The 13,537-nt window shown below is 31.0% G+C and overlaps 2 protein-coding genes and 1 non-coding gene across 3 annotated transcripts; 2 read left to right on the forward strand and 1 right to left on the reverse strand.

Annotated features, from left to right (window-relative positions):
- Positions 1-642: 642 nt before the first annotated feature.
- Positions 643-7,216, reverse strand: LOC111686957 (AFG3-like protein 2). The gene is made up of 5 exons (XM_046951074.1): positions 7,147-7,216; positions 6,809-7,020; positions 6,305-6,753; positions 5,852-6,250; positions 643-2,192 (listed from the first exon to the last, which is right to left on the reverse strand). The coding sequence occupies exons 2-5, from the start codon at positions 6,893-6,895 to the stop codon at positions 719-721; spliced, it is 2,409 nt and encodes an 802-aa protein (XP_046807030.1). The 5' UTR covers positions 6,896-7,020; positions 7,147-7,216; the 3' UTR covers positions 643-718.
- A 3,177-nt stretch (positions 7,217-10,393) lies between these two features.
- Positions 10,394-12,083, forward strand: LOC111686960 (60S ribosomal protein L23a). The gene is made up of 4 exons (XM_023449364.2): positions 10,394-10,549; positions 10,935-11,329; positions 11,386-11,513; positions 11,736-12,083. The coding sequence occupies exons 1-4, from the start codon at positions 10,519-10,521 to the stop codon at positions 11,995-11,997; spliced, it is 816 nt and encodes a 271-aa protein (XP_023305132.1). The 5' UTR covers positions 10,394-10,518; the 3' UTR covers positions 11,998-12,083.
- Positions 12,084-12,841: 758 nt separating this feature from the next.
- LOC111686962 lies at positions 12,842-12,929 on the forward strand. Its single transcript, XR_002762803.1, has one exon. It is a non-coding gene; the product is annotated as a small nucleolar RNA Me28S-Am2634 (small nucleolar RNA).
- The last annotated feature ends 608 nt before the right edge of the window (positions 12,930-13,537 follow it).

The raw sequence follows: 13,537 nt of genomic DNA on the forward strand, positions 1-13,537 counted from the left end.
GGTAGTTTTGCTGAAGAACGATAGCTTAGCGATAACATTTGCCAACCTTGCTAAAAACTGATTTCAACAAAAATACAGACGGACATGGCTTAATCGACTCCGCTATATATATTATCTAGAATATATATACTTCATATGGTCGAAAAATTATATTATAACTTATATATACCATTCTGAATCAGCACACCAAATATTACAGAGATTGATGAAAATTATTTAAACAGTTTTTTCATGGTTAGCCTGATTATTCATATTTTACTAAACTTTTGTTTATTCATGCTAAACATAGACCATGTAAGCAAAAGATACGTTATTTTTTAATAAATGGATTGGAAAATTACTAATAACTATAAATGTTTTATGCCGATAGATTATTTTCTCTAGAAGGTATGATTTGGTCGAAATGTTAAAATAGATAATTTTAAAGGTACATTTTTGAAATAAATCATGAGAAGAAATATTATTTACCCGATTTTTATCTTTTCAATCGATTTCCGTCACGGGTTAACGTTATCCGATTGGCCTAAAACTTAACAGCAGTTTGACCAATCCAAACAAATCAATACTTTTTGGGCACCTCTAATACATATGTGCACATACATATGGTGAAAAAGGATGATAAAGAAGTTTACAAAAGATTGATGTTGTTGCAGTAAAATAGACATTTTAATTTCAATATATATATACAATATGTATATATATGTTATTAATATACTATCTATGAAGCTGTAGCGGCAGGTTTTGTTGGTGGAGGAGTTGACGATTCAGGATTTTTCTCTTTATTCCAATCTTGCAATCCTTTGGGCAATGAGGTGTCTTCTTCAAAGGAACCAGTACCCTCTACAAATTCCTCGTATGTTGACTTCTCTTTAAATGGCCGTGGTCCTAATAGCTCAATCATGTCATCACGACTCAAAACTTCATTTTTCAGCAAACGTTCAGCCACTTTCTTTACATCTTCTTTGTGTTTCATTAACAAATTAGTTGTGACTTTGTGAGCTTCCTTTATTAAGCTACGCACTTCCTCATCAATCATTTGTGCTGTTTGTTCGGAATAGGGTTTTGCGAAGACAGGATCGCCCGATTGGCCAGCATCAAAACTAACTTGACCCACTTTTTCGTTCATGCCAAAACGTACTATTTGAGCATAAGCACTGTCAGTTATTTTCTTTAAATCATCTTGGGCTCCTGTAGTAATACGTTGGAAAAAAAGCTCTTCAGCTACCCGACCTCCCAAAGTCATACACATGCGGTCGAATAATTGTTCTTTAGATAGTAAATATTGATCTTTGGGTAAGTATTGTGCATAGCCTAAACCTTTTCCTCTAGGTATTATGGATACTTTAAGTAAGGGATCAGCATGCTCTAAGAACCAGCCAGCAACAGCATGTCCTGCCTCATGATGAGCCACAGTTTTCTTTTCCTCCGGCGCCAGGACATTAGTTTTCTTTTCCATACCAGCAATAACTCGTTCAATTGCTTGTTCAAAATGCTTTTGCACAATATATTCATTGGAATCCCTCGCAGCTATCAAAGCGGCTTCATTACACACATTTGCTATATCGGCTCCAGTGAATCCTGGAGTTAATGCGGCCATCTTACGAGCAAGTTCCTGTTTGTCTAGTTGTGTTTTAAGGGGACCTAAATGTACTTTGAAAATACTAGCTCTACCTTTAATGTCTGGAGCTGGCACAAATATTTGTCTGTCAAAACGTCCAGGCCGAAGAAGAGCTTTATCCAATATATCAACACGATTTGTAGCTGCCAAGACTACTACATTGGTTGTCGTATTAAATCCATCCATCTCGACTAGCAACTGGTTAAGAGTATTCTCCTGTTCTGAATGACCTCCAAATGACTTTCCGCCACGTTTTCGACCAACAGCATCGATTTCATCAATGAACAATATACATGGAGCATTTTTACGTGCCATGGCAAACATATCACGCACTCTAGAGGGACCAACACCCACAAACATTTCCAGGAATTCGGATCCGGAGACAGTAATAAAAGGCACATTAGCTTCACCTGCTGTCGCTTTAGCTAATAATGTTTTACCAGTACCAGGAGGCCCAGTTAACATAGCACCTTTGGGTATTTTTGCGCCTAAATCTATGTATTGTTGAGGATTTTTTAGAAAATTAACAAATTCCATAATTTCAATTTTGGCTTCTTCACAACCTGCAACATCTCTGAAAGAAATACAGAAAAATATTTTTTTATTAAACCAATAATTTTAACATATGGTTAGCTTACAATAGAAGTACCAAATTTCATTGAATTATCTTTAAAATTGATAAATATAGTGTTTAAGTGTATCAAAGCGTATTATGTATACATATATTTATATAAGTATATGATTTGAAGAAAAGTTAACAAAAAAATCAGCACTTTGAAAACATACCAAAAAATCATTAATAATACAATTCAATGAAATTGGGCACATTATCTTCGATGGTACCATAGACGAAGCCTATTGAAAATGGTTGGTATTGGTCCATTATTTCACCTAGCCCCCATACAACTGAACCCCTTTTAAGTTTATAATTATGATTAATAAACTCTATAAGGATCCAGAATATTTATACTTTATAAAGTCGGAAAATTATATTATAGAAATTACAAACTTATACAGTATTGTTCGAAACCTAAGCAACTTTTTTGGCATTGTATACAAAGTGCTATAATTTCTATTTTAATTGATTTATTCAAAATTATATAATTGATAATAATAATATTATATGTCCACATTATACTAACAACAACAAAAGTTTAATTCCATTTCGCTGTGAGTTACAAGAAAATAATAACTGAATTAACTCCATAAATAGCTGTTCGAAACTTAAGCAACTTTTTGATCTTCTTATGAAAATCTTTGGTCCCTTTGAGTTCCAAACACCTTTATGGAATAGATTAGTTACTAGTGTAGTTCGTAGTTAATCCCAAGCGGATTTTAAGCCATTCGCAAGCTGCAATGTTTTCTAAAACTGCGAGTTTCGACCCAGCGCTTCAGAATGCCGAACGGCATCTCTAAGGGACTTGAGTCGGGAGATTTTGATAGACAATGAAATAATTTGGGTCGCATTACTCGATAACTACTCTTAGATCAACTTTTCCAAAGGTTTTGGTTCATTATCATGCTGAAAATCGCAATAAATTAAGTTGTTCTGTTCAATGTACTTAATCCTATGGTTCATTTTGTTGGCCAAAAATGTCCCAGAAAGTAAAACAATCCAATTTTATTTGCACTTCAACATCAGGACTTTCTCTACTCACCAAAAATCTTGCCCACAACCTTAATTGTTTGACCTCCATGTTTTTTAAGCCTTTAATGTACGATCATGTAACCGCATATGAATCCTGCAGTGACATGGCACAGAGTTTACTTAAAGAAATTCGATTTTTTTACAAATTCTGTACAATTTTGGGTAGAATATTGAAATAGATTACTCAAGACTAATAAAAAACAGTTTTATTTATAAACGGGTCCACATTTTCCTTCTTAAATTCAGGCAAAGTATGTGAGGCTCAAAGGCTGAAGGAAATACTATAACATATACTTTTAGTGAAGGCCCAATAATGAATGGAGAGCAAAAATTTATGGGTGTTGCCATGATTTTTGAAGAGAAGGGTTAATCCTGATGTTGAAACACAAACAGAGTTGGATTGTTTTTCTTCTTTTGACGTTTTTCGCCAACAAAATGAATTATATGATTGAGAACAACGAACAGAACAACTTAATTTATTGCGATTTTCAGCATGATAATGAACCAAAACCTTTGGAAAAGTTGATCTAAGAGTAGTTATCGAGTAATGCGACCCAAATTATTTCATTGTCCATCAAAATCTCCCGACTCAAGTCTCTTAGAGATGCTGTTCGGCATTCTGAAACGCTGGGTCGAAACTCGCAGTTTTAGAAAACATTGCAGCTTGCGAATGGCTTAAAATCCGCTTGGGATTAACTACGAACTACACTAGTAACTAATCTATTCCATAAAGGTGTTTGGAACTCAAAGGGACCAAAGATTTTAATAAGAAGATCAAAAAGTTGCTTAAGTTTCGAACAGCTATTTATGGAGTTAATTCAGTTATTATTTTCTTGTAACTCACAGCGAAATAGAATTAAACTTTTGTTGTTGTTATTATAATGTAGACACATATTGTTATTATTATCAATTATATAATTTTGAATAAATCAATTAAAATAGAAAATATAGCACTTTTTATACAATGCCAAAAAAAGTTGCTTAGGTTTCGAACAATACTGTATGTACCCTTCTCACGAATGTGAAGGGTATAAATATAAGGGACACCACTACGTGATAAAAGAAAGTCTCACAAAGGCTTGTGTCTCCCTATTTTGTCCCAAAGATTTGTAAATAGATTTTGGGTCATATAAAACATGTTTATCTCGAGTTTTATCACTATTCTGGCAATTTAAGAGCAGTTATAAACGACAACTAATGGTCATTATCCAGCCAAAAATGACTTTGAAAAATACATTGTTCAACTGATAATGAACTAGTTAATTTTTTTTTATTTTAAAATGCTAAATAAAATATTAATAACTGATATTGAATTGCATTGAAATTCATTCAGAATATAAATATCCATTATATTTTAAAATTCTAGTTTTTTTTTTCTTCTTAATATTATTAATTGTAACAAATATTAAGAAATCTAATAAAATTAATGTTATTATTTATATCAATTCTATAAAGTGAACGTTCCTTTTAAATCCTAAGATAATACTAAAATATAATGAAATATATATGAATGAATTTGGAGTAATTTTTTATAATAATTTATTAGAATTTAGCCATGTATTTTAAATTGAATACATCCTAAAAAAATCATGAAAATATCACTTTTTTGAACTCCAAATACGTCTTTTCTTTTGTAGTTAAGTATCAACTATAACTGAATATTTATATTAAAAAGAAAAATATGTCAAAAATGTACTCTTTTTGTTGTTTTCTAATTAAATAATAATAGTTCGTTCAAAACATCCCATTAAGTTTTGCAAAATTAGAGGAGAAAGGTATACATCGACGACGTAGATTCGGCGTGGGTCAGGGTTCCGTAAATAAAAATATGAGTTGAGCAACCATCATTTAGTACATATAAGTCACTGGTCAAAATTTCCTGCTATGTAACCATTGTGATTATTACAAGGCGAGTGCCTTGTGCCTGAGCTGGACAAGAAAATATCGTATGGTGGACACGATTTTTCATGTTGCATTTTAAAATAAATATAGTGAACCAAACATAATATGCATGAGAATCATCGAATGTTCGTTCATTGGTAATTAGCACTCATTTTAATGACGTGCTATTATTCCAAATACGAACCCATGCTCGCCAATGACACGCTAATGTTAAAATCATGTATGTTGCTTTAACGAAAGCTTATACAATTCCCTTTAAGGGCTTTACAGTCGCTTAATAAGATGTGAGTCAAAACCTCTAATTTTTGAGTTAAAATATTTTTTAATTTTGTTTTCAGCTTATACAAGTCCCTTTAACGGCTTTACAGTCGCTAATAAGATGTGAGTCAAAACCCCTACTTTTTGAGTTAAAATGTGTTTTTTGTTTTCATTCTATTTAAATGAAATTTACGAAAAGTGTACAAGGAAGACCCATTTCGTCTATAGGTTTTAAATTTCAGAGTTTTTTTAAATCTCTACATGCAGAAAATAAACCTAATTCCGTAGTGAGAAAACATGGTATTTGAGGGTAACACTCTGTTACTAATACTGTACTATCTTCACAGTGTGAATTTTACACTTAAGACTCATTGCTTTTTAATATAATGTTGACAAATAAATTTTAACAAGGATATTATACCCACTTGAATCTAACACCAATTTCATTAGAATTTATCAATTTTGCAGTTGATTGCATCACGCCGCCGAAAAGACCACCGCCTTTGCGCCCTCTGCCACCTCCCATCATATCTGCCGATCGTCGCATCATATAAACTAGGAAACCAATTATTAATAGTGTGGGCAAAAGACCGGTTAAACTTGAAGGTTCTACTTCAGTGCGATAAATAACCGGAACGTAATTTAAGGGCTCAACACCCTGCTCTGATTGAGCATTTTCCAAATTTCTTTCAAACGAGTCTACACTGCCAATGTTGAACCATAAGACACCACCGGCGTCCTGTGAATTTCCCGGCATAAGTCGAACTCGCACCCATTTCTTGTTTACTACTTCTAGTTTTTCGACTAAGCCTTTGTTTAAATAACTGAAAAACAAATTTATTTAGGAAAATGCAGAAAAACAATTGGTCAAAACCTACTTGGTTACAAATTCCTTCCAGGAAATTTCTTTATAACCCATTTCAAAGAATGCAAAGCTTCCCAATAACGCAACTGCACCTACTGCACCAAATACTAGCCATTTCTCACGGTTTCCCTCACCACCCTCACCTAAGGGACGCCCTTGTCCTCCTCTGCCACCTCCACCTTGCTGTTTGTTAGTGTTTGCAAACATTCCAAAATTCCAATCATTTTTTGCTGCCTGTTGGGGAGGTGGGGCTGTTGATTTTGTAGCTGGAGTTTCACCACTGCTTTGTTTATCAGCTGCGGATGATTCTCCAGCTCTTGAGGCAGTCGGTTTAGCTCCACTTTTACCCTGTTCAAAATACTTTTCAAAGCCTTTTGGAGGTTTTTTACAGAAATAACTAATTTGCTCCAACAAATAACGTACTAAAGGAACTTGTTCAAAGACACTTGCACCACGTTGCACCTGTAATATAATATAATGATCAATTACTAATTTATAGCTACATTCGTTATATTACCTTTATTCCCAACGCATTCTGAGACATATAGCTACGCCTCAAGCATCTTTCCATTGACCTTGCTGAATTTAGCAATCTGTATGCCATTTTTAATTTTGAACTTTTTTGCTTCCAAAAAGCTGGGTACAATATTGTTGGTAATTGAATGGTTATTTAACTTTTTTTCTCTGCCCACGTATTCCGTAATATTCAAACACCTTAAAATTTCTAATCTAAAATAAATAGACGGAATTTAATTTACGGATTTACTTTAAAACTATTCTAATCCAATATTTAAGTTTATTTAAATCTATATTAATGTTTTAAAATATATTTTAACACTTTAAGGAAAAAGTTACTTATTTTCTTCTAACAAATATTGTGAAATGGTGTTTCTGAGCAGCGAGTGTGAAGCAGAGCCCTGCGCCGACAAATATTAACGGCGGCGACGACTGAAACTAAATATGTCGTTGGCGGCTTAAAATCGACTGTAAGTCGGCTAAGTTTTCAACTACGTTTAGTTTTTAAATTTTCAACGATTTTAAAGAAAAACGGAATCCGAGAGATCAGAAAGTGGGATTTTGGAAGCAAATATATTTTTTTATAACAACAAAACAGAGCAACAACAGAAGTTGTGTGAGAAATTATGCAGGGATGGATAAAAAATTCTTAAAAATTAAAAACAAATCCTTATCCTTCATATAAAACATTTTGCAGAAAAACAGTTTATAAAAAATTTTACATTAAGAAAATGATATATAACGTAAAAACAAAGATATTTTATTTATTTACTAGCTATACCCACACGATTTTGATGATTCTAACTACGTAAAAAAGCAAATTTCGGAATAGAACATATACATATATATATGGACTTTGATCATTAGATTAATAAGAGCATCAGAGCGATTTTCGGAAAAGGGACTTAAATGTAGAATTGGGTCAATTATGGACCAAGTTCTCTATAATTTAAAGTATTTTTGAATATTAAAGTTCTTTATGCTAAATTTTAAGAATTTAGTTCCATTAGTTTCCCAGATAAACAAATTTTTGTATTCAATTCATGTGGGAGGTTCCGCTCCCCTCATTGGTAGTCCCCCAATTTATTACCCAAAATGTTTACATGGATGTTAAAGTTCTTCGTGCAAAATTTTAAGATTCTAACTGTAATAGTTATAGTTTCCAGATAGGTCCAGTTAGGGATAATGAGAACCAGAACAACATCCATTAAAGGGATCACAAAGAGATTGGAAAATATTCCAGCTTTTACTTTGAAAAAATTATTAGAGTGTATGAAATCACGCAACTCTAAAGGCAGACTATTCCCATTTTAGCGGTAATTTCATTATGATTAAAATAAGTAAGAAGTAAGAGTTATATTCGACAAATCATATGTCGTAAAAAAGCACTTCGATCATTAGATTAATAATAGCATCAGAGCGATTTTCGGAATAGGGACTAAAATGTAGAATTGGGTCAATTATGGACTAAGTTCTCTATAATTTAAAGTATTTTTTTAATTCTACCATAATTCTACCATAATTCTACCATAATTCTATCATAATGAAATCATTTGGAATGATGTATTAACTGTAAACGGATTTTTTGTAAGAGGGTTATAATTTCATTTTTCATAAATATAAGTTTCGGTACCTAAAAATGTTTTTTTGTCGATTTCTATTATTACATCGACATTTCGAAGCCCTTTAGCCTATAAAACTTTTGTTGAGAAACTTTTTCTTAATTCTCTTTTGAAGTTTCCTTAGATCTGGTTCAGGTTGATACTTCTTTCGCTTTCTCTCACACACAAAACTCAAAAGATTCTCAACGTAAGTTTCCCAGTGTGAACCAGGACTTAATGTCTACACATAGTGCCGGTCCAAACTAGGAAACTTTCGTAGCGAAACTTTTTCTTAATTCTCTTTTGAAGTTTTCTAAATGTCCACACATAGAAACTTTTATTTCAGAAACTACGTATTAATTGCATTGATTTGTTGTTGTACAGTTTGTAAATGTGTAACTTTGTTTTCATTTTGTTAATGTCAAACTAGTTTCATTTTGTATATGTGAAATTTGTGATTAAAATGAAATTGTGTAATTACGGTATATTTTGAAGTTTTTAATCTTTAAAAGTTTAAACATCAAATCATATTACAAATAGTCGAAAAGTCGAAAAATATCGAAAATAGTCGAAAAGTCGGAAGAAGTCGGAAAAAAGTCTGAAAAACTCGAAAAATTGCAACAAATAGAAAAAATATAAATAAAATTTTGTATTATTATTAATAATAATAATAATAATAATAATAATAAAAATAATAATAATAAAAATAATAATAATAATAATAATAATAATAATAATAATAATGGCAACATTATAAATTTACGCTTCTGGCAACTTTATAAATTTTTAACTCTGGTCGGAAAAAGTCGAAAATAGTCAAAAAAAAGTCAGAAAGTCGAAAAAGTCAGAAAGTCGAAAAAGTCAGAAAGTCGAAAAGTCGGAAAAATTCGAAAATAGTCGAAAAGTCGGAAAAAGTCGAAAAAAGTCGAAAAGTCGGAAAAAGTCGAAAAAAGTCGGAAAAAGTCGAAAAGTCGGAAAAAGTCGAAAAGTCGAAAAAGGTCGAAAAAGTCGAAAAGTCGGAAAAAGTCGAAAAGTCGAAAAAGGTCGAAAAAGTCGAAAAGTCGGAAAAAGTCGAAAAGTCGAAAATAGTCGGAAAAGTCGAAAATATTCGAAAAGTCAAAAAAAGTCGAAAAGTCGGAAAAAGTCGAAAAGTCGGAAAAAGTCAAAAAGTCGGAAAAAGTCGAAAAGTCGACTATTAATTAAATGCAAAAAGTCGAAAAGTTGAAAAGTCGACTTTTCATAAAATGTAAAAGTCGAAAAGTCGACTTTTCATAAAATGCAAAAAGTCGAAAAGTCGACTTTTAACTAAATGCAAAAAGTCGAAAAGTCGACTTTTAACTAAATGCAAAAAGTCGAAAAGTCGACTTTTCGTTTCAACTATAGAACCCTAGCCTTGGTATAGATAGTACTAGGGTTCTATAAATCGACTTTCGAATAATCGACTTTTTGTCAAAAAAAAGTCGAAAAGTCGACGATAAGTCGAAAGAATAAAGTGGAAAAAAGTCGGAAAAAAGTCAAAAGCTCTAAAATAGTCGGAAAAACTCGAAAAAGGTAAAAAATAGTCGAAAAATTCAAAAAATCGGATAAAGTCGGATAAACCAAAAAAGTCGAAAAGTCGACTATTTATTAAATACTTATAGACGAAAAATCGAAAAGTCGACTTTTAAAAAAATGAAAAAAGTCGAAAAGTCTACTTTTTGATTTAACTATAGAAGTACTTTACCAAGATATATTAATTATAATGTGGAATTCAGAAATACGGAGCGAATTCATTTTATTTTTTATATATGGAGTTTGAGACAATATGCCTAGACTTCAAAGTGCCATCACACTATCAAACTACATATAAAAAAGACAAAAGTGTATTAGCAAAAAACAATCAGCTGCTGTGTTAACATTCCTTATAATTAATATACCTTGGATAGTACTTTATAAAAAATATTTCTTAAAATACAACCCTTAGACATTACACAATATTACGAACATATTTAATAATTTTCAGAACATTTCCTAAACATCGCCATGTTTTCGATATGGTTTTCGAACAACGAACTTCCGCCCGATTGAAAAAGACAAAAAATTTTCCTTTTCATTTCTTTTTTTCGTAGAAATGCCACCTAAAAAGCCAACCGAAAAATCCGGTAAGAATTATTTGACAAAATATTGTGAACAAATTATAAAAAATATTCTAATAAAAGTGAAAAAGTGTAACAAACTGAATAGCAAAAGAATGAACATGTTTAATTGTGCAATTTTAACAAAATTTAACGAAAAAATATTAAAAATACCAAACATGCTGCGATGAAAAACACGCGGTCGTATTTGAAAGTGAATGTATATGAAATAGAACTAAAAAATATGAAAATTTTTGACAACAAATAGGAAGTCTCTAGCAGATGATAAAAATATGAACTTAAGTAATAGATTTTATACATTTTCCAGTGCTTTTGAAATCTAACCTTATTTGTTATAGTGGATATACAACGAATTTTTTATTAAATATTTGTTATACTTTTTATTAAATAGCTGCCAAGCCTGGTGATAAGAAACCAGAGAAGAAGGCTTCGGCTACTACTTCTGCCGCTGGTGGCAAAAAGGAAACTGCAGCAAAGCCCACCTCTGCTGCCAAGAAACCAGCTCCAGCTAAAAAACCTGTTGCAGCTGCCACTAAAAAACCAGTAGCCAAGAAAGCCGCTCCTAGCAAGAAGGTCGCCTCTAAGGCTAAGCCAAAAACCAAGGATGCCAAAAAGAAGGCTGCGGCTGGCAAGAAGCCCCAATCTATCTTGGCCAAACTGTCTGCAAAGGCTCGTGCTGCTGCTAAGGGCAAGAAGGTTGCTACCAAACCTGGCTCAAAGGTTCAAAAGGGTACCTCAAAGGCTAAAGCTGTAGCTTTGCTAAAGGCTAAAAAGGCTCAAACCAAGGTAAGGACGAGGAAGGAATATTGCTGGAGTATTATTTACAACATAAATATTTTTAGATTATCAAGGGAGCTTTTGGTACCCGTGTACGTAAAGTACGTACAAACGTACATTTCCGTAGACCTAAAACCTTGAAGTTGCCTCGCAACCCCAAGTACCCAAGGAAATCTGTACCAACCAGAAATCGGTAAGAATTGCACAATTTTAAAAGTTTAATTAGTATAAGTTGTTAGAATAAAAAAGAGAAAAATCAAAATCATGATTCATGAAGTATTTGTAAACAATATTATTTGTATCATTTGGTTAATATGTATACAGATCTGCTGACTTTGTGTTTTAAGAAATTGACAAAATATCTCAAAACTTTTAAATGGCAAAAAATTTAATAAAAATATTTATATTTTTATAGCATGGACGCTTACAATATCATCAAATACCCATTAACCACTGAAGCTGCCATGAAGAAGATTGAAGACAACAACACTTTGGTATTCTTGACACACTTGCGTGCAAACAAGAATCACGTACGTGCTGCTGTCCGCAAGCTCTATGACATCAAAGTAGCTAAAGTTAACATTTTGATCAGACCCGATGGTCAAAAAAAGGCTTACGTTCGTTTGGCCCGTGATTATGATGCGTTGGATATTGCCAATAAGATTGGCATCATATAAATTGTCAACTTCAAATATTTTACTTTGTTTCTTTTTACTAGAAATATAGACGTAAACTAAAATAACAAAAACTTAAAAACAAAGTACATATGAATAACTTTTTTTACTTAAAAAAGAAAAAATTTAGGCGCTCTTATTGCAAAATTCTGATTAAAAGGGATAGTAGGAACATTTTTTCTTTTCAGGTACTTCAATATTAAGCGTATTAATAAAAGAAGTATGGAAATAAATTCAAAGGTAATTCAAAATTTGTATCAATGTTGATACATATTATACAATCAAATTTAATATTTTTAACATTCTCATTCTTTAAATTTCAGATGTACTAAATAATTAAGCTGACATTTTGAAAGGTAAGTTTTTAAAAAACAATTTTATCATTTAAAGCAAATTATAAACAAAAGTTGTAAGAAATCTTTAAAATAGAGATTAAAATTTCATATTTTTAGAAAACTTAAATGTCCAATTATATTTCACTATTTTTAAATAACTTTAAACAAATTAAGGCATATGAAATATTAAAAAATTCATATTTTTAGAAAACTTAAATGTCCAATTATATTTCACTATTTTTAAATAACTTTAAACAAATTAAGGCATATGAAATATTAAAAATCAGATAGTAGAGGTGAACATGTTTATAATCAAAATTGAAATTTAATTTAAAAAAAATCGATCTTATACCAAAAATAATACACATATTTAAAATTTTATAAATTTATATGAAAGACTAATGTTTTGTAGCACTCGGTTAAAAAAAAAAACTGAATTTTGGAATAATTTAATAAGATTCATCGTTATTTTGCATTTTCAGAATAAATTAAATCAAAATTTTTGAAATTCTTACAATTTTTAATGATGATATTCTAAGTAGGAATCTCATTGACCATTCCAACATGAAAATAATTTTATTACTGATTTATTTCATTATTTAAAAATTAGAAAACACGTTGAAAAATTTACTAATTTATTGCCTTTCTTCTTTGCAGTTTAAAAGTTCTATCAAATTTTCATGAAAATACCATCCATTTAAGGTGAGTTTTATAATAAAAAAGTTTTATATATTAGGATTAAAAGTGTTTAATTGATGATATTTAATAGTAGGAATCTCATTGACCATTCCAACATGAAAATAATTTTATTACTGATTTATTTCATTATTTAAAAATTAGAAAACACGATAAAAAATGTACTAATTTATTGCCTTTATTTTTATTTGCAGTTTAAAAGTTCTATCAAATTTTCATGGAAATACCATCCATTTAAGGTGAGTTTTATAATCACAAAATTTTAATATATTAGGATTAAAAGTGTTTAATTGATGATATATTATAGTAGGAATCTCATTGACCATTCTCACGTGAAAATAACTAATTTCTGATGTGTTTTACTATTTTCGAATTATTTTTTTTTTCAACAATATTCTGATGTTTGTTTTTTTCTCTCTCTTTTTTACAGTTCCAAAATTATAATATACTTCTATGCGTTAAACTAAAGGTGATTATTGCATTTAAGTTTTTAAGAACAAAATTGAAAACAG

This window comes from Lucilia cuprina, chromosome 5, assembly GCF_022045245.1.
Source record: "Lucilia cuprina isolate Lc7/37 chromosome 5, ASM2204524v1, whole genome shotgun sequence".
NCBI lineage: Eukaryota > Metazoa > Arthropoda > Insecta > Diptera > Calliphoridae > Lucilia > Lucilia cuprina.